At 46.7% G+C, this 26202-nt stretch overlaps 1 protein-coding gene across 1 annotated transcript in view; it reads left to right on the forward strand.

Annotated features, from left to right (window-relative positions):
• The window catches only part of ABCG5 (ATP binding cassette subfamily G member 5), a 243689-nt gene that overhangs the window by 88820 nt on the left and 128667 nt on the right, over positions 1 to 26202 (forward strand). Inside the window, exons 7-8 of the mRNA XM_085612783.1 lie at positions 6983 to 7112; positions 14151 to 14364. Of these exons, the coding sequence (XP_085468909.1) occupies positions 6983 to 7112; positions 14151 to 14364 (344 nt within the window). The remainder of the gene's footprint in view (positions 1 to 6982; positions 7113 to 14150; positions 14365 to 26202) is intronic.

The following is a 26202-nucleotide window of genomic DNA, read 5'->3' on the forward strand; positions in this document are numbered from 1 at the left end:
GGTGAAGAATGCGTGCTAGACATCTGTCTAACACTCCCATCAGTCATGCCAACGGGTATCGATATTCTGCTGGACCCGATAACGGCCCATGCTCTGTGTTGTCTTCAGCGGCTACCGATCCTGATGACAGCATTTGTTGAGATCTTACAGACACAACATGCTACTGCTGAGGTACGAGATGGATCCACAGGCACACAGGTATCATCGAACACTGCTACTGACGATGCATCACATCTACGTGCAGTTAGTCTTCTAAACGAGGTAATCGACCTATCACCAACAACAATAGATGATTTTTTGTCTACAGGATTAGAGGATTTCATGTTTTTCCCAGCATCTTCAAATAACTTTTGATTTGGCTCACAGTGTACCATGTAATCTATGAATTCGGCCTTCATTTTTCTAAAAAAAAAGACAAAAATTGGAACCTTCCTAAGATCGCACTTTTTGCATATTGACTTTTTTTAATGGCTAACAGCTCTGCTTACAGTAGAACTATTCATAGAGAACAGACTTCTTTGAAACACTTCCAGGGACACATTGTCGCCTTTTTCTCACATTTATGGAATCATGACATGAAATGGCTGTGAACCTTTTTCCTTTCTGTACAAATGGACCATTTCATTACATATGTGTATATATTTCTGTTCATTCTCTTAGCATTCACTGTAAATATATGCTTAGAATGCAACATTGCTTTAATATCTACAGCACCTGCATTTCATGTGTAGCGAACTTTTAACAAAGACTTTTTAGTATGCTTTTACAAATGTTTTTAGTGAACATGTGATACTCAATTTTATGTGTTCAGCATGTTTAGCATTTAGTAATATCGATCAGTAGTCATTGGAGTGGGTGTTATGTTTCGATTTAGATACCCGTATATAGGTTTCCCTGAATCATGTCCTTATATAGGCACAACTCGCTTTGCCCTTATTTAGGCATAGAATCCCAGCCTTTATTTAGGCATTAGCCATGCTAACCAAATACAGGCATGGTCACCTACATCCGTCCATCCCACATCACTACGAGTTCTTAGAAACCAGACCCTTAAACCGAACTGGACTTTCCCTAGCTAGGATTATTGATTTCTCCAAGAACTCATCTATTATGCATGAACTACTATTCATTAGCGGTTCATCCATGACGTCTTCCTCCGCCCGACTTTACGTCAATGCTAGCATTCCTAAGCACCTTCCAGGTATAAATATGCCTTCCCTTACCATGGCAAACGATGACACGACCTGACTGCACAGTTCGCCACGGCAAGTTCGGAAGGAACGATATCCCGGCCTGACGCACTGACCAGACGCTGTCATCCCTGCTCACAGAGAATCCAGCTTCCAGTGTTCTGACTCCCTTCGCGGGGTGTTAGAGTCTGAGACCCGGCTAGAGATTCCCACCTCGCTCATTCTAAAGATATGGAGCTGACTAGAACCTAGAGGGACGCTTGGCATACTAAACTTAGTATATACCATACTATATAAAACAGCACTTACTTCTTACCTTCCACTACACTTAGGTTAGGTACCCAAGGGTAGGACTATTTAGAAGCATCAGACGAGTATTCACTTTTTAGCCTGTGTTATTTATGTATGTATATATGAATATATGTCATAGCTAAAAGACAATGCTATTGCAGTTATTGCAGTATTATTTCTTCTTACTGCTTACGCTGTGCGTATTGTATCTTGCTTTCTGTCTAATGACCGTAACAGATCATATCTCTTACACGAGAAACAAGACTGTTCAATAAAACCCTTTTATTCAATTGCCCGTCTATCTATTTCTGTGTAACTCTGGAGAAACTAAGCATGCACGATTGACTGAGTGAAACTGTTATCTATTGTTTCCACGATTCTGAGACGCTTTCCAATTCTAAGGGAAACAAAGTTGTCATGTTTATGCGGTTGTCAGAAACTAATCCCTTCTTGTTCATTTAAGAAGTTTCTAGTGACCTCTGAGTTAGCTGGCACACAAAGTTATTACGTTTAATGTACTCAATAGGAGCATACTGACCTTAGTCCTATGCGAAAACTATAGTGTATATTATTCCATTGCGCAGAGCCTACAATGGAAATAGGAACTACACTACACTTTCCTTACTGTTGCATTGACTGGAGTGGGAATAGTAAATTTGACCTCTCCTAAGTATAAAACTTTGCCTACTTTTGTAAAAAATTGTAGTGGGAATAGCATATATATTACTTGTAAAATGTTATAGTCCAGTTTATATTGTTTAAATTGATATTATTATGTTTCTGCTTATTTAAAATGATAATATTCATAATTAATAATGTTTTAATATGTAATATATTTGTATTAAATTGTATTATTTTTCTTTTGTTAATTTTTTTTATTTGCAATTTAAATGGTTTGTTTTTAAATTTTGTATATTATTGGATATATATATATATATATTTATTATATTAGATTAAATAAAATTACATTATAATATAAATTAAAAATATGAATGTAATGATATTTTTTATTAGAAATATGTAAGGCAAGAAGCAGCTGGTGGCAGCCCAACACAGCAGAGCAGGTAGCAAAGTGGCAGTGCCTCCTACAGTACAGCAAACAGCAGGCCAACACAGTAAAGCAGTTAGCAAAGAGGCAGTCTCTTATGCAGCACAGTAGCTCCTCTTACAGGCAGAAAGTCCTTGGTTCCAGCAAAGTACTGATGGTATCAGGAGTTCAGTACTTATATCCAAATGTACCTTTGAAGTGGGGGAGACTTTAAAGAGGCCTTTGAAAATCACAAGGTCCCTGCCTTCCCTGCCCTGGCTCCGGACTCACTACAGACGGGTTGCCAGCTCTATGTGTGGGCACAGGCACAGCCGTATTCAGGTGCAAGTGTCAGCTCATCCCTCTCAATCTACCTCAGGAAGGTGCATCAACCTGTTGATGAGCCATCAGGATGCAAATGTAACACCACAGCTCCTTTTGTGTGACTGTCTAGAGGGAATGCACACAGCCCAACTGTCATCCATCCCAGACATGTATTCAGAGACAGGCAGAAGCACAGAACGATTAAAATAAGAAAATGACAACTTTCTAAAAGTTTTAAATGCTAGACAACAATAGGTGGCTGTGTGATTCATACACGTTTTTACCTTTTCATGAAGGTCATCTCACTCAATAAACATGACCTCTAAATCTTTTATACCTTTTATTCTGTCACATTCCAAGCTTTTAATTTCTTTACAATGAAAGGAGAAGATACCAGCAAGTTATTCTCAAATATGCAAATTGTTCTTAAAAAACTTTGTGCTCAATGTGAAAACAAAAAAACATAGTTTAAGCATGACAACAAAACAAGAATTAATACAGAGAAAAACATAAAGTATTCATTGTTCACCAGTCCTGCAAATGAAGGGCCAGAGCGATACATTTACAACTAACGCCCTTTGAATACAATGCAAGGTCCAGGCTTATCTAACATGGGCCTGAAGAAATTGTTTTTTTGCTAAAACTTAATTTGAGTCCTCCATATTGATGTGCATTGTGCAAGGATCTCCCAAAGGTAATGTTCTACGCATTTCAAACCCCAATTGTTTTATGGGTTCTCTTCTTACCTTAGTTCAATGAAGGTTGGTGTTTTTGGCAGCAGAGTGGGGGCAATAAAGTCTTCTTTGTTGGCTTTGTTTTAATCTAGAAAATAGGGGGCAGAGAAGGTCTCATTATTTAAATGTTTTCTTTACTTGAAAAAGGCATTGAACAAAAGCATGCAATGCGCCTCAGAAGTTAATGCTGTCATTTGTTTCTTGCTCGCACTGACCAATATATGTAGAATCGACTCTCATGCAGTGCAGACGTATTTAGGCTTTTCATTAGGATACATGCTCAAAGCTTGACACATGGAGTGTTACCTTTATTGAATATGGGTTCTTTTTGGTGGCAGAATCAGGGCAGAAATCCTCCTTGATAGCTTTGTTTGATTCTGAAATGAGGCAACGGTTTCGTACATAAAAAATAGGCTTTGAAGTTAAACTTACAACGCGCTTCGAGGAAAGGCATACTGACAAAAGTTACAATTTCTTGTTCCACCTGTTATGTATTTAGCTTATGTGTAAATGTGGACCAAAGCAAGATATCTTTTGTTGCGTGCTGTCTCGGGGTTTCCCCACATTGTAACACATGCATTTTGTCAAACACTCTATTCGCGCATTAAGGCAGAGATTTCAAAGCATTTTTTGACCATGTTGCTGAACTCATTCGTAATTGCTTATTAGAAAAGGTCAATCACTGGCTTGTGTGGTGAATAGAGCACTCTAGTCTTACGTGGGGCTAGGCATGTGGCTTTAGCGTTCTTGAGGTTAGTCAAACAGACTTTGTTGCACTTACACTTCAAATGCTGAGGCTCAGTGTCTCGCTTCTAGTGGCTTGTTTTAACTCCAAAAACATGGCGGCCTGCTTCCGTGGCTGATTAAATGAAAACAGACTCAATCAAGGCATTTTCAGACTTACTTACAATTTAAAATCTGACTTCACCATAAGTTGTGATTGAGAGCCAAGAGACATCAAACTTCAATTTGCTATCTTTTCCCAATTGGAAATGTCACTTTAAAAGTGTTTTAAGGCCATCTCAATGTTAACATGTGAGAGAGATAGGCCTTGTAGGAGTGAAAAACAAATGTAGCAGTTTTTGATTGTTCCATGTCATGTAAAACTCAAAAGTACATTTCCTACCTTTCAAATACACAACATCCTGCCCATAGGTCTGTCTAGGGCCTACCTTAGGGTTGACTTATACGGAATAAAAGGGACGTTTGGGCCTGGCAAGTAACTTGCCAGGTTGAAATGGCAGTTTAAACTGCACACACAGGCTCTACTTTGGAATGCCAGGTTTAAAGGGCTACTGAAGTGGGTGGCACAGACAATGCTGCAAGCCCACTAGTAGCATTTAATTTAAAGGCCCTGGGCACATATAGTGCATTTCACTAGGGAATTATAAGTAAATTTAATATGCCAAAGCTACCATGTTTTGAGTACACAGCATATGCACTTTAGCACTGGTCAGTAGTGCTAAAGTGCCCAGTATCCTACAGCCAGCAAAAATGAAGTCATCAAAACCAGAGGTCAGAAGGCAAAGTCAGGGGAGCAACATCAAGGATGCCAGGTCTAACAGCTGACTATAAGTATTTTGAGTAGTATCTGAGTATCTGATAAACATGTATAGGATGCTTTCAAAGAAACATTTATATATATATGTTCTAAAGTATTAGAATTCATTTGTATCAATGCATTCATGTGCTACCTAGCAATAATAGCTACATACATTAAAATTGCGTATTAGGCTGCATATATTGCCTTTTTCATTTCACAACACATAATCACACAGAATAAATTAAACCCAGCTGTTTAATGTTGTTCGCTGGATATGTCTAATGACCCTACAAGCGTATATTGCCTTATATTAGAAAAATACAAAATAAATCCCTAAATATGCTATTTTTTTTTTACAGAGTTTTATATAGCGCAAACTTGACCCGAATCTGGTATCAAAGCGCTTTACATAGCACCAGATATGTTACATGAGGACACACATTCATTTTTGTTAGGCATGGGGAGATTAAGTGATTTGCCCAGAATCACAGGATGTTCAGCGTCATTGACAAGACTTGAACCCAGTTCCCCAGATTTGAGGTCGACTACCCTAGGCGTTAGGCCAACTCCTCTCCTCTCCATTCCACTCCACTCCTGTCCTCTCCTCTCTATTGTGTCCTTTACTCCATGTGAGTCAAGAGTACCCAGAATAGCAAGCATTAACTACATGTAAACTTTTCTTTATTTCTTCGTGAGAAAATATTTTGTTTTGGACAAACTCTTTCCTTTCCTTTATTTCCCCCCAAAATAGGCTGTGACAAAAATCAATTTACCTTGGTCTCTTAGGGTCATATTTACAAAAGCCTTGTATCATGTTTGCGCCACTCAAAGTGGTACATGCATCTCGCAAGGCTCTGAGTCAGATTTATGAAGCCACTCAACTCCACATTGCGTGGCTTTGAGTGGCCTCATAAATGGTGAGTAAGGCACTGCAGCGCAAATCGCTGTGTTGCCTTACTATGCGCAAGGGATGCATTCGGTGAGCATTGTGTTGGGTGTTTCCACGCAAATCCCATGGGTTTTAACCTAAGGACTTGTGAACCTGGGGATGGGTAAAAATCTTATGCCTCCCCAGGGCAGGCATAACGAGGAGATATATGTCTATCTCTCCTCGTTTTTCCTCTTTCAATGTGTGCTGCATTTTTCAGCACACATAGAAGGGGAAAAACACCTCTATGGTTTGTTTTTATGCAGGTAGCTGCCCCTTCCTGCACAAAAACAATCCTGCCTACAACACAGGCACCCAGGGTGTTGGCGCTAGGCTGCCAAAACGCACCAGCACAGGGGCAAAAGGACAGGAATGCAACCTATTGGATGCATAAGGTGCATTCCTGCCCTTTCAGTTTGACGTAGGGTGTGACACTGTTTCCATAAATTTGCCCCGAAGTGTACTTAGATGTTATTCAAGGACAAATTTTAATACCACCTTTTCATATTCTGCATGGGCAGGCATTCTTGTTTCTCTTTTGGTGATGTATTATTCATTTAGAGTTTTTATATTCTTTTTCACTTTTTATCAAGTGATTACCCTATTTTATTGCCCACAAAGCCACGCTTACTTAGCCTCAGGATAGCTGGATTTGCAATTATGTCAACAATAAATTCAAGCGTGGGAGGTACCATGCACCCCCAGACAAATTGCATTGAATCCTTTTGTTGTAGGAGCCCGCTTCATAGCAAGGAGTTATAGGTCGTTTCATTGATTATATTATTGCATAGAACCTTGCACATTTATACTGTGAATGCCACATGTTTTATGTATGTTTTATTTCATGTGCTTTTATGGCTTACAGCCGGAATAAAGTTTAAAGTAACTAAGTATTGTTCATCTTTTTCTCTAATCACTAATCCTTGTATATTTCTGTTTCAAAAGATCTTTGATAAAATCGCTATCATGAGCTGTGGAGAGCTCATTTTCTGTGGCGGACATCAAGAAATGATAAACTTCTTCAGTGATTGCCACTACGAATGTCCCCAGCACTGTAACCCATTTGATTTTTTTGGTATGTTTTCAACCTATTCAAATTAATTTACATGCGCTATTTTCGTTTTCACAAATAAATATTGTACTTGTGAAAACTTTGATTATCAAATGGATGTGAAATGTAGCGGAAGTTAATGTTGTGTTAATATACAGGCACATGCATCAGCCATTTTTGCGAGCGCAAACGGTGCGATTCGCAAAAATTGGCCGCTGTAGGTCCATCGGAATGAATGGGGACCATTCCATAATTGCGACTCGCAAATTGTGAGTCGCAATTAAGGATTGTTTAGGAATCGCTATTTTTATAGCGATTCCTACATGCATAGGCTTTTGCGAGTCCTTAATTGCGATTCCTTAATAATTGCAATTAAGTACTCACAAAATCCTACCTTGATGCATGTGCCCCATAGTGTTTAATTAAGGGAATTCAAATCCTTAGTTAAATAGAAAGGTCCACTTTAGAATAGTGCAACACCAACATAAGTTGATACAGCCAATGTTAATGATCCATCTGCCATCTTTTACGTAAATCTGGGGTTGACAGAGTATACCATATTGACAGGCCCTTAGGGTTGGACTTATTTGTTCAATAAAGATGAATTCAACAAAATATGTGTATCGCTTATAGGTGTATTTAAAGTTTTACGATATTAGCGGCCCTTAAACTTTTATGATGTAAACAGCTTTCACTAATTTCAATGTTTTACCATATATGTTTTATTGTTGTTATTTATATTCGGGCACAACAGACTTTTTTTGTTTTTAAAAATCATAGCATTTTCTTCAGTTAGAGTCCATTGGACCACCCTAACTTCTGATTCACTCTTTCCCTCACAGTTACTCTAATCTTGAAGGTCAATTGCAACGGGATAAAGCCTTAAAAAGAAACCCATCAATCAATTATTGCATTTGTAAAGCGCACTATTTATTTATTTATTTATTTATTTTTTGCATTTGTAATGCGCACAGATACCCACAAAGGGTTTCCCGGCGCCAGGGCTAAGAGGTCAAAACATAGAGGCAGTAACTGTCAAGGACCACAATTATTTATTAAAAAGCCAAGTTTTAACGTTTTTCTTAAAACTGGCAAAATTCTCCTCCTTCCGTAAGGCTAAGGGGAGGGAATTCCAAAGAACTGGTCCCAGATGGGAGAAAGATTTCCCCCCCATTCGGGCCAGTTTGAACCTGGGAACCACGAAATTTGCTCCATTTAAAGAACGGAGATTGCGTGTAGGAACATGGGGCCTAACCAATTTTTGCAGGTATTTTGGTGCAGTTCCTGCCCTGATCTTGAACATGTATGTCAAGGCTTTGAACCGAACTCGGTTCTCTACCCTCAACCAATGCAGGTTCCTCAGATGCTTCGAGATCCTTGCTGTCCTAGGAATCTTGCACAGCAACCTGGCTGCGGAGTTCTGGACCAGCTGCAATCTCCTGATCACGGCTAGATTGGAACCCAGGTATAAGATGTTACCGTAGTCAAGCCTAGATGTAATTAATGCATTGACTACGGTCTTCTGGGTATCCACAGGCAGCATCCAGATAATCTTCCGCAGCCATTTAAGGATCGTGAAGCAGACACCAGCAACTTTGTTGGCCTGCTGTTTCATTGATAATGAATCATCAATGCACACCCCCAAATTTCTAGCTTGGGTAGCCGGGGTGGGGAAGGCGCCCAAAGATGGTGGCCAATGGGTATCCTGCCACAGATCTTTATTTTTCCCCAGGAGAAGAATCTCTGTCTTCTCCCCATTGAGCTTTAGCTGGTTCGTAGACATCCAGCTGAAAATTTCCTGAAGGCCTAGTTTCAGCACAGAGGGGGATGAAGATTCTGAGTTAGTAAGGGAAAAAATAATGTGCGAATCGTCCGCATAGGTCATAAGTTCTAGACCTACCCGCTCTGCACTACATACCCGTGAGGGTCTCAAGGCGCTAGGGGGGAAGCTGCTACTGTTTGAAGAGCCAGGTTTTGAGGAGTCTTCTGAAGGTCTTTGGTCTGCCGTAGGCGGATGGGGAGGGTGTTCCATGTCTTGGCGGGGCGGTAGGAGAATGATCTGCTGCCGGCGGTCACTCTTCGGATGCGGGGGACGGCGGCGAGGGTGCGGTCTGCGGAGCGGAGCTGGCAGGTAGGGGTGCAGAGGCTGAGTCAGCTGTTGAGGTACGCTGGTCCAGTGTTGTGGAGTGCCTTGTGTGCATGGGTGAGGAGTTTGAAGGTTATCCTCTTGTTGACAGGGAGCCAGTGCAGGTCTCTCAGGTGGGGTGTGATGTGGCTGCGGCGTGGGATGTCGAGGATCAGGCATGCGGAGGCATTCTGGATGTGTTGGAGCCGTTTCAGGAGTTTGGCCGGGGCTCCTGCATAGAGCGCGTTTCCTTAGTCCAGTCTGCTGCTGACGAGGGCCTGGGTGACCGTCCGTCTCGTTTCAGTGGGGATTCACTTTGAGATACTGCGAAGCATGCGGAGGGTGTTGAAGCAAGAGGGGGAGACAGCGTTGACCTGCTTCGTCATGGAGAGGGTAGAGCCGAGGATGACCCCTAGGTTGCGTGCGTGGTCGGTGGGTTGAGGGGATGTTCCTAGTGCAGTCGGCCACCAGGAGTTATCCCAGGCAGAAGGGGTGAATCCGAGGATGAGGACCTCCGTCTTGTCCGAGTTCAGCTTCAGTCGGCTGTTCCTCATCCAGTCGGCGACTGCCTTCATTCCTTCATGGAGGTTGATTTTGGCGGTGTGGGGGTCCTTGGTGAGGGAGAGGATCAGCTGGGTGTCGTCGGCATAGGAGATGATGTTGAGGTCGTGCCGTCGTACGACATGGGCGAGCGGTGCCATGTAGACGTTGAACAGAGTTAGGCTGAGGGATGAGCTTTGGGGTAAGCCGCAGATGATCCCAGTGGCTTCGGAGCGGAAGGGGGGGATGCGGACGCTCTATGTTCTGCCGGAAAGGAAGGAGGAGGTCCAGTCCAGGGCCTTCTCTTGGATTCCAGCGTTAAAGAGGTGAGTTCGTAGTGTGCGGTGGCAGACCGTGTCGAAGGTGGCTGACAGGTCTAGAAGGATGAGGGCCGTGGTTTCTCCGTTGTCTAGCAGGGTCCTGACGTCGTCGGTGGCGGCGATGAGGGCAGTTTCGGTGCTGTGGTTGCTGCGGAACCCAGACTGGGACGGGTCCAGGATGCTGTTCTCCTCGAGGAAGCTGGTCAGTTGTTTGTTGACGGCCTTTTCAATGACCTTAGCCGGGAACGGGAGCAGGGAGATGGCTCGGACGTTCTTGAGGTCCTTGGGGTCCGCCTTGGGTTTCTTGAGCAAGGCGTTGATCTCTGCGTGTTTCCAGCTCTCCGGGAAGGTTGCTGTCTCGAAGGAGGTCTGGAGGTCTTCGGTGAACCTGCTGGCTTTCTTACTGGTGTGGGTGTTGGAGGGCTTCTTTAGCGGGGTGAGGGTGTTGGCGCAGTCGTTGATCCACTGTCTGAGTTTGCGAGCGGCGGTGTCTGGGTCAGTCGGGTCGGCGGGCGGACTTCAGGCGAGGGTGGTGGAGAGCTGGTCTTCAGTGACTTTGCTCCAGCAGCGTCGCAGCATCTGTTGGGTGCGGTGGTGCATGGTGGGTTTCTGGAAGGTGAAGTGGATGCAGCAGTGATCGGTCCAGTGGAGCTCGGTGGTGTGGTTGCAGGAGACGTGGGAGCTTGCGAAGAAGATGGCGTCCAGGTTGTACCGGCGGAGTGGGTGGGTGTAGCGACGAGTTGTCTGAGTCCGAGATTGTCGAGGTTGTCGATCAGGGTGGTGATTTGGTGTTGTTGTTGTTCTCGAGGTGGAAGTTCAGGTCCCCGAGGAGAATGTAGTCCGTGGAGGCGAGGGCGTGTGTGCTGATGAGGTCGGTGATGGAGTCGCTGAACTGTGCTTGGAGTCCCTGGAGTCTGAAGACCAGGGTTCCTCTGAGGGTGGTGTTGGAATCGGTGTGAATCTGGAAGTGCAGGTGTTCGGCGGTGCTGAGGGTGTCCTTGGTGTTGGTTGAGACTTTGAGAGTGTTCCAGTGGACGATGGCGATACCTCCTCCTACTCCATTGGTGCAGTCCCTGCGGGTGATCTTGTATCCTTCCGAGATGGCTATGGCGATGTCAGGTGCCGAGGAGGGGTTCAGCCAGGTCTCCGTCAGAAAGGTGACGTCTGGGATGTTGGAGTCCAGAAGGTCCCAGAGTTCCACGGTGGGTTTGCGTGCGGAGCTTGTGTTGAGAAGGATGCATCTGAGGTCGTTGGGTTCTTTGATAGGAGGGTTGGTGAGCCGGATGCTGGTGAAGCTGCAGTTCCGGTAGGAGAAGGGTCCTTGGGTACGCTACGGGCGGCCAGGCAGCAGGTGCGTGATCGTCCGGTGTGGAGTGTGTGGAGGGTGCTGGAGTTGTAGCAGAGGCAGGCGTCGTGGAGTTCGCGGGGTCCAGGGGTCCTGGCGCTGGGCGTGGTCCAGGCGTGGACGGGTGCAGACGGGCTTTCCTTAGGCGCACCCGCTGCGCAGCCTCCATATAAGGGGAGGTGGGAGGGAGAAGCAGCTGGGAGGCGGGAGCGGGGCAGCAAATGGGTAGCAGGGGGACGGGGCCGCAGGGACGCAACGGCGGGAAAGATCGGCGTGAAGCGCGGGTGAGGACGGCGGGGGAAAACAGGAGGCAGAGACAGGGCACAGTGGAACAAGAGATAACAAGGAGGAAGAAGAAGTCAATGGAGAAAGCACAACAGACAGACACAACAACAGATCACAATTCAACCAGGCACAATGTACTAGCAGAGAATGGGCAGACACTGACACGGGCAGCGCAGTAGCGTTCAAGTTAACATCAGTGTACAAAAAGCGTAGATATTGAACTGGGGTACACCAAGTGGCTGATGCAATATAGAGCTAAATATGTAACCACTGCCGCCATTGCAAAGGCTTCCTTTCCATTTGAAAGGGTGTCATGGTTGTGGCAATCAGTAGTAAACTTTTATTCTCAACCATGCAATCCCCCTGGGCACAGTTTGGACCCCACAAGGGATAGGTGTTTAGGGTTATGTAGAAAGAAACACAAAAGAAAACTATCTCTGGAGGAGTTTGTGCAGTGTTCCATACTCTGGGGTGGCAGTACTGTGTCTCTTTTCCAAACAAAGTATTCCAACAGAGAGATGGACTAACAGTGGCCAAATGAATCAGTAGACAACAGAATTGGTAGACAACACCATTGCACACCATTGTACACCTACACAAGAAACCAAAAGAACAAGACATTAAGGACAAATCAAACGGCGAAAGCATGTGTTGAAAAAGGATGATCTGTTTGTCCCCAACTGTGGGAAGGCAACCCTTGTTATCAGTGTAGTAAATTAGGTAAAAGCCAAAATGCAGTCCAAACAACCTTCTTTTTGGAAAAGGCTTCATTATCGAGAGTTTAGGCGCATTGTTGATGATAAGTGGGGCCACTGTAGAAACGTACAGTCTCCTTGAGTTAGTAGTTTGATTCAAACTATGTTGTGCAGTCGTGGTCTCCAAATGTGGCTCTGTACTTGTAAGGATGCAAGGGTGAGTGGGGCAGAATGGCCTCCATTCTAACAAAGAAAGCACTGTCAGGGTGTACTGGGAGGCAGAGATGTTCCAGAAACCTGGCCAGCAAGCTGCAATGTAGGAGTGGGACTAATGATTCAAAGTCCAAGCCTTGGCAGCAGGTGTCCAGCCACAAAGATGGGAGACAAGACAGAGGCAAGGAAGGCCCAGCAGTGGACTGAGTCTAAATATGGGCACAAACAGTCTAGATGTGACAGCAAATGGACTGCAGGAGCAGTAACCTTCCATGTATGGTAACAAGGAGTCAACGAGAGGAAAAGGTGAAAAGTTTGCTCTGTCTCACAGGCAAGATCTGAATGACTCTGGGCAATCAAGGTGGCTAGCCAATCTCTTTAATTAGATACACACTTATAGAGACCCTGGTGGCTATCTCTGACCTGCAGTTGTACAAGCAAAAACATTTTTAATGGTTGCAGCAGCAGGTCTCTGGGATAGTACAGGGCCAGCAAGCACATATGCAGAAGCACCCTCTCTCGGGCTTGCCCTCAGGTTCTCAAGGGTACTGTGTGTGGTAGAGCTTAGCTAGGCCTTGCAAAAAAGCAGCAGCTATCACTCCAGGTAGATCATCACAAAAGGGGAGAGACATTGGCAGCAGAATCCTTTTGATAGACTGTTCCCTCAAAGGATGATTGTTAGAAGGACCATCCAGTTGCAGCAAAAGGTAGGGATTTCAATCTAGTGGCAGTCTGAGCAACACACACAACCACTTCCTCCCATCGGAAAGAATACGTTGAGCTCATCAAGTCACAGGGCACCAGACATGAGGGCACCAGACTGTCTGACCGCAGAAACCAATCCAGAGTCAGAAGTTGTTCTACTTCTCTGTCCATGAAAAAGGCCCATTTAAAGTCCAGTAATTTCTGGGTTCCTCATGAAGTCAGGCCCTTTTCTACACCTGTACATGGAGCTCTCCTGCAGAATGGTATGCTCTTGTTCTGTGGATGGGAATTATGGACTGGGTCTTTCACCAGTAAACTCCTCAGACCACCTTTCACTAGGAGACATGATATTAAGAAGATATGCAGTCCACGGACAGGTAAGGGTGCCACCGGGGTCCTTTTAAGCCCCTCATTACTCTATGTAAAAAGCTGCCCGTGCTCCTTACTGACAGATCATATTGTTCCACTTAGAAAATTTGGAAATATAAACAATGTCAGTTGTCCTCTAGACTAAAAACTCTATTTTGCGATTTATGCAAAATCTTTCCTCACACTACTAATGAAATGCCGAATATAATGTTTAACAAGTGTAACCCAGTAGGCTACAACTATAAATCAAGTATTTATTTAATGGATGTAGTCATACAACGGTTACACCTCTATGCAGTAGACACAAGCCACCGCTTAGCCTACCTAAAAAGAAAAAGAATACAAAGTGCATGATACATGTGAACTATAACAAAGTGCAGAAGGTCTATTATTCTAGCCTAAATGTAATTATATTAATTCAGGCAATGGATATTTTAAATGGTTTAACTATTGAACTTTTTACAGTGGACCTGACATCCGTGGACACTAGGAGTCCAGAACGTGAAATTGAGACTTACAACAGAGTGCAGTCCCTTGCGTCTGCTTACAGAAACACAGTCCTCTATCAAAAGACTCTAGAAGATATTGAATACGCAAAGAGTTCGAAGGAGAAGCTACAGGTGGCTTTAAAAAACAAAGACGCGCCCAATGCATTCTCCAAACTGGTGATGCTTTTAAGGTAAGGAGACTGTTCACACACAACTTCACCAAAAAGAGGTGTTGCACTGGACTGCTTTTGGCATCAAACACTAATTTTAATCATAATAATGGCCGAAAGCAAAGGCCTAGGAGCTCATTGCTCTTCACATGCCAGTCTAAATTTAGGTACAAAGTGCTGTTTGCACTCGAATCAGGTTAATGACTCCTGGTGCAAACTATGCTGAAAGATAGCACATATTTCATGCTAGCACATTTCATAACAGGTTGCACACATCATAACAGGGAAATGTATGAAGTTTCACTATGTTAGCCTGCATTGGGAGGCCTGAAACTCACAATAATGCAATCATTGCACACCTAGTGCATATCTACCTGATTATAACTGCATTTACTGGATGCATAGTTACCACATAGGACTGGGTGTGGAGAGCCATAGAGGTTAATCACTGTATTATCCTGAATCATTTTATATAACAGCCACAAGGGGGTAGCACTAAGCATTGAACGCCAACTCTGGAATTTTTCTTCATGTTTGGTCAATTCATCCTTTTAATAACTTTTCTTGAACCCACCTGAATCGCCTAGTCACATCAATATTCCTATAAATCTGTATGAACGGCACTGGGGTGTAGAATGGAGTGCAGTGCTGTACTGGAGCAACTACATCCTATTCCTTACCACTTAATTGCACTCGATGACACACTTGCCATCGACACTATCCGGCCTATTTTATTAAACTTTTCACCTATCATATTTGACGTATTAGTGGCTTCTTCTATACACTTAAACAAACAAAACTCAAACTCACACAAAGTTAGAAAAGGAATCAGGTAGGATGGTTATGTTATGGTATAGCATTTATTGAGCGCCTGCTATGTGAAACTTCCTGAGGGATACAGACCCGGGTCCAGTTAGACACTGCTCTGTGGCTTTTCTACTATCGATGCATCAAAACTGATTCAAAATCAGTCCACGTTAATCTAAAATGAGCACGGAATCCAAGAAGCCCTAGATATGGGCCAGTTTGTAGAAATAAGCAACAGGAGCATGCCCAATCCAGATAACTTTAGTTAGACATTGTGGGATCCTTATTGTCCCACCAGCATCGTTATTCCTGCAGATACGAAAATGTTAGTTCTTCCAACTAAAAAGTCCAAAAATGGTTGACTTTTTTCAAGTTTCTCCATGTGCCTCGGTCCTACTATAAAACTGTAGGACTTTATTTTTATTCAGCAACAGCTTTAGTCGTGTTTTGCTAGTTTATCATACAGACGGACTGCAATGGTTACAAAATCAATTGCCAACATTTTGACCACATCCAAACAACGCTCAAGCACCGTGCCTTCCTTGGCAATATTACAAAGGCTGTCTGTGAATAGACTGATTTATAGATGATTAACTATGAATAACGGGGATGTATTTAGCCAATGAGCTCTGATTACTTCAAATCAGGGCCGGACTGGGAACTGAGAGCAGCCCTGGCAACTTTTGCCAAAGCAGCCCCCGTCCGGCACGCTCGCGCGCCTGACCGTTACTAGGGGGGTTTGGGATGGGGGGGGGGGGGTTCTACCCCCAAGAAAATTTGGGAAAAAGACAGACCAAAATGGTGAATTTTACAGCACATTTTTCATTACATATTCAATTGTATTAACTTTCAAAGCACAGTAAATAGTGGATGATGACCTTAAAGAGCACCAGGTTACCCACCCAGTCATATGTACCCATAGACCTTCTTTAATAGAGAACACCAAAAATAGACACAAGTAGTGAATCAGAGAGAACAAAGTAAAAGTGAGACCAGCCCCCACATGGTGTGTAGCGAGCAAGCGCAGTGAACAACCACAACTTGGGGGAGTCTGGGGGAGTTGTCACCCCAAGGAAATTTTGGAGACAGAAAGGCCAAAACAAAGCATTTTTCAACACATTTTTCATTACATATTAGATTGTATTAACTTTTAAACCACAGTAAATGATTACATTATGGGTTTTAGGCTTTTTTTTTTAAGACTGTTTCAATGTCATAACTGTACAGCATAAAATCTACATTCTGATATTCTTTTTTGTATTTTCAATAGATTGTCACTCACGTTGTCACACATTAAGCACTGACATGTGATGTCACACATGAGCTCACAGGCCACTGAGGCCAGAAACTGTGGAAATGTCACACAAACACCTAGGCACTGACCCAGGCCTGGTCACACCAGGCCAGAAAGCACAGAAATGCCACACATAAGCACCCAGGCCAGTAAGCATGGAAATGTCACACATGAGCCTGCAGGTCACTGAGACCAGAAACAATGGAAATAGCACACATAAGCACCCAGGCCAGAGAGAATGGAAACGTCACACATAAGCACTCAGGCTGCCGGAAGGCATGGGAATGTCTCACATGGTACCCTAGCTAGAAAGCATGAAAAAGTCATACAAACGCACCCAGGCCAGTGGCACTGGAACATTTTTCAGGGTGTGGGTGCTGCCATCAATGTTGCCTGTACATCACTGAAGTCATGGGATTGTGAAAACTTCAAGAATCACACAAAGAACAAGGGTAGCAATTCAGCCTTGCCTATTCCGGGACATAAAAAACTTAAAAGTATTTGCCAAACCATTTAAAGACACTGCACTCTACATACTGCACCCTGCCTTATGGAAAGGGCTTACGCTAGTGGTGACATCCTGGTGACATATGTAGTAAAAGGGAATATTTTTAGGTCTTTACAACTGCACAGACTGCAATGACAGGCCCTGGCCATGATGTTTAAATAGGCTACTTACGTGGATGGCACAATAATTGCAGGCCCACTAGCAGCATTTCATTTACAGTCCCTGGGGGTTGCAAACTGTGATCCACCCCCCCCATCCCAAATTAATATCGGTTAGTAGTCCACTTTGTGATCTCTTCAAATGGACAATATGAGAAGTGACCTATTAATACAAAGGTTGCAAGGTGAATTGGGCAGTCGGTGAGCAAATTGCACATTCCTGGTTTATAAATGGAAACAGTACATCAGGCCCACAGTGAGGGCCATGGTTTAAGAAAAGTCTCTTTCGTTAGGACCAGGGGTGAAGCTAGCATGCTAGGATTGAGAGTCAAAGTATGCACAATTTCTGGTTATAACATTAGGCAAGTAATAGCAACATTTTGTAGTTTCATAATAGAACTCTACAGGGAATGGGATTAGGTTTGTTTTCTCTGAACGTTAGTGGAAATCTTACATTGGTAAGGACACTGATGGTGTAAAATTGGTCAAAACACCGTAAGATTAAAAGAGTACTTTATATGGGTAAGTTTGTTTTCTGTAAAGGTCTACACCTGATCGACCATTTATGAGCATAGCTTGTTGTGGACCACTCGTCTGGTCAGAAGAGTCACTGTTTGCACATTTCGGCCAAGATGCCACAAGCAACAGTTGTTAATCCTTGTCAAAAGGAGCTGGCTGGACAGAGAGGCTGCTCATACACGGGGCGTCGTGACACAAGTTCAGAACACACGGCCAGTCCGCTCACAGTACATTTTACGAGAATACAGTCGTTTGGCTGGTTGGCAGCCTATGAAAAGAAGCATTCCTACAAGAGTACCGACTGCCGACCTTGCACTCTATTAGGTTTACGCACTTCTATATCTGGTCAGTGTTCAAGTTGGTGTAGCAGGCAGACACCAGGCGACTCTCACAAGATGCGAACCTGACAGCTTTTTGCTAGAGCTGACCTTTAAAAACAATATAGCATGTCACACATGTAACTAACAGACCAGGAAAAAACGCATGCCATTCGTCTTTTTTAATGCAGTAGATTATATGCCAAATGGCTTTGCAATGACACTCGACTACATATTGCTCAATGTCCTCAAATAATAAAACATGCACACCACTTCAGAGCAGCCACGTTAAAAATAACTATGATGTATGGCCTCTGCATATTGATGTGGAGTGGTTGTACAATTATGTAAATAATACAAATCTCTAGTTAGGAGACATAGAAAAACTATGTAGAGCAGGGTAATGCTACTTCAAGGCACTCATTACAGGTCAAATAGGCAATGTCAAATGGGAAATCACGGGGGAAGATTGCAAACAAACAACAAACCACACTCACCTTACTTGTGAACGCCTAGTTCTTTCTGTAGTCTCAGACAGTCCAGTCTGTGGCATCCACTGTCTGCCTCAGTCAGAGTCTCTGAGCGCCAGTCCGGGGGCCACGGGCGGCGGTAAGCCTCACTGGGACGCAGTCTTCCCGCACCGCATGCAGCGCCCGATCATGCCTCTCATGCCGCATGGCCACCATGATCATGATGAGACTCAGAGAGTGAGTCAGGTGAGGTCAATGCTGTGCCGTCCCGCCCGTGGTCCAACACCGGGTGATAAATACGCACTCAGCAGCGCACTCTCTCTCAGACGGACCGAGACGTCGACACAGCATAACACTCCAGTCGAGTCCCGCGCTTCTGACCGACGAATGACTTCCTGTTAACTGTTACAGGACGTGAGGTGACCAGGTCACATCCCCCATCGGCGCCACAGGCACTGTAGGCACAGCCATTAATGCAACGACCTGCTCAGGCCAGGCCCCGCCCTGCCCGGGGTCTCGGTATTGGGCAGTCAGTGTCTCATGGGCGCGAATTTCAACGCAGGCAGGCCCAGCCCCCAGGGCAGATTCAATTGTAACATTGTTGCACTAGATTCACCCAGAGCTGAGCAGGCTGCCGCCTGATCAAAATGAAATAATTTATTTGAAATCGGCGGGGCACCGCAGTTCACACCAGGCCTCTCAGACAGCCAGGCGGCCTGATTGTGCTTAATGTACTGCTGTAAACACTGTGTTCCGTTGTTGGGGCCGATTTGGACCGACCGTGACTCACGGTCGGTTGGTCCAAATCGGCCCCAACAACAGAACCGGCCCCCCTGTCACGAAACCGGCCCCCACCTCATCCAGCCTACCGGGGGATTGCCCGGTGCCCGGAATGACCAGTCCGGCCCTGCTTCAAATGCATAACAAGAGCTCCCCTCCTGGACATCAAGCACCTTTTGTTTTTGTTTTATGATTTTTTTTTTAAATGTATTTTTATGAACTTTTCAATTGAGTGACATAGGCAATATTAATAACATAGTATTGTGCTCAGCATAAAATGATGCCTGCTGCGTCCCCCGTTAACCCCACCCCCCTCCCATCCACCCCGGTCACCAGTGCGCCTTAAAATATATACAGTATAAACAGCTACGCAACTTCCTTGGAGCAGCTCAACAACATCAATGAACAGGAGCAGTATTGTACCATATGCATTGACATCAAACACATTAACTGCCGCTGGTGGCCTGTAGCTAGTTGGACAATCTGTGCAAGTGTGGGAGCTGGGACCCCTCGTTCTCCTTCTAGTGAGCCCTCTTCCGAATTTACATCTGGTGTCTGAAGTGCTGCAACTAAGGCCTCCCATGCCCTTGCTGTCTCATACACTTTATCATTATTCATACGTGAGGTCTGTTGCAATCGAAGAATTCCCTCATTCCGCGCCCATTTAATCAATTCCGCCCGCCATCTCCCCACCTTAGGCCCCTGTCGTGCTTTCCAATGCATTGTAATCTCCCGTTTTGCCAATACTAGCCCCAAATCTATGAATTTGCTAGTCTCTTTCGTTCTGGCAGTATGCGGGAACCAATGCAGTAGACAAGTGCCCGGTTCCAGTGCCACTGATCTATCTGTAGCCAATTTCAAAACGTCCAAAACCTCCTCCCAATAAGTTCCCAGTGTCGTGCAGCCCCACAACATATGCAGTAAGTCCGCTCCCTCCAGAGCACATCGCGGACGTCTCCGCAAAATACTGATTAATCTTTGCAGGGGTTAGATACGCTCTATGCAAGACATAAAACTGTATTAATTGAAACCGGGCATTTCTCGTACACTTCCATGCCCTCTTAATCAATTGAGCCCACGTTTTCTCAGGGATTTCCTTACCTAGATCCACCTCCCATTTCCCCTGCAGTGTTCCCAACGGGTCTAGATTCTCTGTCAGCATTCATCGGTAAAGGCACGTTATGGCCTTAAATGTCCCCGCAGCCATTACTACATATTGGCATGCCTTTGAGGTTTGGGGTTCCGACAAACCCGTCTTCCAATATCGTTGGATTGCGGTAAAAAGTGCAGAATGCAACAAGTAGTCCCCTCGCGGGAGACCATACCTCTGTTGCAAGTCTTGGAAAGACAACAGGGTCTCGTTCTCGTACAGGTCCCCCAACACCTGTATCCCCAGGTCCTCCCAATTTGCCAGCGCTGTCCAGTCCCCTCCATGCAGGAATGCTGTGCACATCCCCAGCGGTATCTCCAGGGCATGGGCGAGCGAACCCAGCCCTACGCTGACTCCGGTTCCAGGACAGCCTCATTTTCCATTCCTCGGTCATAAGCGGTTCCAGTCGCATCTTCTGCTGTAGCACTATGAAAGACAAAATATAGCGCGGGACCCAGCGACCCTCCGGGCCTTCCGGACCTCGGAACTCCCTTGCCACAGCCTGTGTAAGCCACTGCAGCTGAGCTGCTAAGTAATACCACTCAAAATCCGGAACCACCATGCCCCCATCCGCTCTTGGCCTTATCATCGTGGCCATTGCCACTCGCCTTCTACCTGTCCCCCAAAGGAACCCGCAAGTCAGAGAGCGGAGCTGTCTAAACACAGAGCCCGGGATCCAAATCGGTAAAGTCCGAAAATAGTATAATAAACGCGGTAGTGCAACCATCTTCAGGAGCTCTACCCGCCCCGCTACAGAAAGCAGCAGCGCACTCCAAAATGCCATGCTACCAGTGAGGCCACGGATGGCCCGACCAACATTGCCCTCCAGTATATCGTCGGGGTGTGGTATATATTGGTACAGAGATAAGACAGACATCTAGGCTCCCAACGGGCCTCCTTTTAGCGGGGGAGGTTCTGTCGCAGTCGGGGCCACTGGGAATAAACATGTCTTTGCCCAGTTCACCCTCAACCCCGAAAAGCAGCCAAACACACGAAGCAAGTGTCTCGCGCCATCTAAGTTAAGTCCCTCATCACATTCCCTAGGAACAACAATAAATCATTCGCATATAGGGAGATGAACTGTATGTCCCCCCGCAAATACAAGCCAGCATAGTAATTCCCCAATCGGGCATGGGACGCTAGAAGCTCGATGGCCAGAGCAAATAATAATGGGGAGAGCGGACATCCCTGTCTCATGCCCCGTCCAATCGGGCAGGCCGATGAGATCGTCGCGCCCGTGCGTACACGCGCCGTCGCCGACCTATATAACAACTCCGTCCATTCTACAAAGGATTTTCCAAGACCATATGCATGAAGGACTCGAGACAAAAACGGCCATTCCAAACTGTCAAATGCCTTTTCAATATCTACTGAAAGAACGGCCGTGTCTGGTGTAGTAGCGTGACGCTCTCCCAGGATTCGTAACAGTCGCCGCACGTTGGTTGCAGTGGATCTCTTCGGGATAAAGCCCGCCTGGTCCCCATTGACTAAGTACGTCATATGAGGAAGCAGCCGGGATGCAAGGATCCTACTTAGAATCTTATAATCCGTTGTCAACATTGATAACGGGCGATATGCCGACAGAGATAGTGAGTCTTTCCCTGGTTTCAACAGCGGGATGATAATAGCCTCCCGAGCAGAACCCGGTAAGTTCCCAACTTCCTTGGCTTTGCGATATACCGCCTGGAGTTTAGGGATCAGCGCATCAGCATAGGCCGAGCAAAATTCGATGGGCAATCCATCGGAACCCTGGGGTTTTCCTGCGCGCCATATGTTTTATTGCGCTGCGTATTTCTCCTTCCGTGATCTCCTGCCCTAGCTGCTCCCCTTGGTCTTCCTCAAGGCGTGGCAATCGTACTTCAGCTAAAAACTCATTCAACCCATCAGTCATGCCCTCTATTTTACTTTCATAAAGTTCCGCATAATATGCTAGGAACATCTAATTGATCCCTCGCTGAGTATACTCCATCATCCCCGTCGAAGTAGTCAACGCTAGGATCGGTGTACCCCGCGGAGCCAGATTCGCTAACCATGCCAGGAGGGAGCCCATCTTATCCCTCTCCGCATGTGCCCGTACCAGGTATTTCTTATGATCAAAGCAGCGTAATCGTTCCACTTGCGACGCCACCTTCTCCCTTGCCGCCATAACCTCGTCCTGCAATCCAGGGTTCTCCGGGCAAGCTTTCTCTGCCCGTCGCAACCGTTGTTCCCCCTTTTCTATATCCTGCACCAGCGTTTTCTGCATCCCTGTCCTCTTAGCAATGCATAATCCCCGTATTACCAATTTGAATGCGTCCCATTCCAGTCCTAGGGTCGAAGCCGTCCCCCCATTTTCAATAAAGTAACGCTCTATTCCCTCTCGGATCTCAGCTCGAAACCCCGGGTCCTCCAAGGCCTCAGGACGCAACCGCCAGGTGAGGACAACAGGTCGCTCTCGAGACCATCTTACAGTCAATAACAGTGGGTTATGGTCCGAAACCGTCTTCGCCAAATACTCACTACCGCACACCAATGCATGCACATCTGGAGAGCATAGCACCGCATCCAGCCGCACATGCAAATCATGGAGGGGAGAATAATAAAAGTAATCACGTTCTCCTATGTGGTGAGCTTACCATGTATCTATCAATCCCCATTCAGCTTGCCAGTCCCTCCTAAGTTTCGATAGCTTATGGGCAGGTGCCTGGGGCAATGGGGGGTGCGATCTCTCCAGCTCAGCATCCAGAACGGAGTTAAAGTCACCCCCTAATAACACTGAACTTGTTAAATAAGCTGCCTGTTTCATCGTTAATGTAGCAAAAAAGGATTTCTGTTCCACATTGGGGGCATACACACTGCACAGTGTCACATTCCTCCCATCCAATCTACCCATAACAGCCACATATCTCCCGTCTGGGTCCACTAGCTGCTGGGTCGGCTGAAAAGGAACCCAGATCAGTGCTCCGCTGGCATAGGCAGAATATGTTGTGTAGAAAAGCTGCCCTCTCCAACGACGCTGCAGGGCCCGGCCCCCAACTCTATCTATATGGGTTTCCTGGAGAAAAGCTATCTGTGACCCTCTATGTACCAGATAAGCGTGAATTTTATGGTGTCTAGTCATCGTGTGCATGCCCCGCACATTCCACGTAATACATTTCAGTTCAGGTACGGACCCCATAATGCAATTTGTACTTGTGCTGTGACTGCCCTCCTCACATTGGCGCACCGGTGACGTGAACCCCCCCCCCAACAAGACCCCCAACAACCCCCCAAGCCCCCCCACCTCCCCATCCCAGAACAGGCTCCAAACAGCTAGTACCCATCCAAACAGTCCCCCCCAAAAGTCCTCTGGTAACTACCAGAGAATCGCTCTAATAGCGAAACAAGCGGGAGAAGGCCCAACACCAAGAAGATCAGACCCGCTGCTCCATCGAACCCCCTGCACCAAACCCCATTATAAAAGAAAATCCCCCCTCTCAGAAAGGACCCCCCCCCCCGACAGGCGAGGACCCACATATCTCAGACAACCCAATAGGCCCCATAACGCAGCCCGTGCTCCCCCATGCCCCCCCACAAAGCGAACCCCACCCGTGTCAACTGGCCCCTCTTACTACGTAGGACAACAGATCAAGCGTCCACGATCTCATCCGCCGTTCTGGGAGTTATATGCGGCATAGCCACACTCCCCGCATCAGTTCCTTCGTAGTCCGAACCATCCGAGCCCTTTTCAGAGTCTGTCAGTCTCAGCATCGCAGTGTCACTCGCCTGAGACAGTTCCGTCACAGCCTGTAGAACCACCATTCTTTCTTTCTCCGTCTGAGTAGTAGTAGGCCTTTGTGCTTCGCCGCGTCGTCTCCTGTGGCGCCGCTCACAGCGCGGTCGCAGCGCATCCACCTTCTGTCCCCCAGTGCGTCCCGCCGCACCCGCTCCTGCCCGATAGGATTCCAGCCAACTCCATGCTTCGTTGGGGTCATTATGAAAGATTGTTTTGCCTTCCAACGATATGCGCAGCCGCGCCGGGAACATCAGAGAGTATTGGATGCCCTCGTCTCGGAGGGCCTTCTTAACCGCCAGGAACGAGGCCCGATGTCGCTGTACCTCAAGGGTATAATCCGGAAATAGCGTGACATTGCTATTGTCCACCCTATATGGGCCCGATGTACGTGCCTTGTTCAGCAATAGGTCTCTATCTTTATAATGGAGCAGGCGGGCCACTACAGGCCTGGGGGGGTCTCCCAGGTGCCAACGGGCGGGCAGGCACTCTGTGTGCCCATTCCAACGTGTAAAACGGAGTCAAACCCTCCGGGGCCACCTCTCTACGGAACCAGTTCTCTAGGTAGTCAAGTATACTTCCACCTTCAATTCCTTCCAGCAGGCCCACCACTCGTACGTTATTCCGTCTATTGCGTCCTTCAGCATCCTCGGCCCTCTTCTCCAGTGCTTGGATCTGACGCATAACATCCCCCATTTGAACATCTAGTGCTTTCTGCGATGGTTCCAGAGCTTCCAGAGTAGTCTCAGTCTACTTCACCCTATCCACCAACTTCGCATGATCTGCCCGCAGGAGTCCCAGCCCCAACGACACTTGAGCAATGTCCTGTTGCAGCGCCTCCTTCATGTCAGTGATCGCCCGGAGAATCTGATCCACCTATTGCTGCATCATCCCCTCTGAAGACGACTCTGCATTCCCCTGTGCTCTCTGCTCCCCCACGTCGCTGTCCGGTTCCAGTTGCGCTCCTCCCTGCCTGCCACTTGGGTTCCCCATGGTCGTATGACTGTCGATTTCGTGGATACCTCGAAGTCCAGAACGACCCTTACCACCACAGGCCTTCACTGTGATGTCCTGATTCTTCTCTGTTGTAGGGCACCGGCTACACATCCGGACGGGCAACCAGCTACTTCATTCCCATCACCAGGGCATCGCGGCGCCGCACTAGGCCTTCCCACCACCTCTGGGGCACAGCAAAGCACGCAGGCACTTCACAGGCAACGTTCGGGCACTCAATGGCGGCTCTTCCGCTCCTCCGCCGTCAATGGGGAAAAGCCTCACCTCCGGCAGCTGTCCAACAGCTCCTCAGCTCCACACGGGCCGGTTCCCGCAGCCAGTAAGTTCTGCTGTCAGGACTCCTCACGGACGCCCATTGATCACCGTAGGCGGACGCATCCACGTATTTTCCTGTGGAGACTTGACGCTGGGCCGTCGTTACTCCCAAGGGCGGCCACCACTGCACGGCTGTAGCTCCTTCCTCCTCCGATTAACGTGGACTGCGGTGGGCACTCCCAATGTCAGTAAGCCGTGTCACAGTGCTGGTCCATCGCCCACCATCAGCGCCTCTGCACTCTATTTAAATGAAGTTATGGGGCATAGAGTACACTCCACCGCCCAGCCGACACCAGAAGGACCTCAAGCTGGGTCACCCAGCAAATACTCCGGCCCTTAATACATACACTGCAGTTTCAGGATGCTTTGAGCTGCCCCAGGGGGTCCGTCGGCCAAGCAACAGTGTCTATCCGGCTCCCTCCGCCCGCGCCTGATCCAAAGGCAAGCCTCAGGGAATGCCTATCCAGGAAAGCCACCTTCCGGGGGAGGCACATGGGAGTCAAGCACCTAGTCCAAATAAAACACCACTGCACCAAGCAGCAGTATTGCCGGGGCGTCCCTGTATGCTGCCAATGCTGTAGTGTCTGCCCATAAAGTAGTAACTCTCCCAACATGGGTTCCGACTCGGCCGCCACCGACCAGTCGCGCTCTTCGCCCGCCGCCTCCTCCAAGCAATATACCGGTGGTGGCAGCTGCCTCGCTCTCAGCGGCACTGCGAGCAATCTCCCCGGTACGGATCTTCTCCGTCGCGGCCCCGCCCCTCACCGCCATTGGGT

Source organism: Triturus cristatus, chromosome 6, assembly GCF_964204655.1.
Source record: "Triturus cristatus chromosome 6, aTriCri1.1, whole genome shotgun sequence".
In the NCBI taxonomy this organism is placed as follows: domain Eukaryota; kingdom Metazoa; phylum Chordata; class Amphibia; order Caudata; family Salamandridae; genus Triturus; species Triturus cristatus.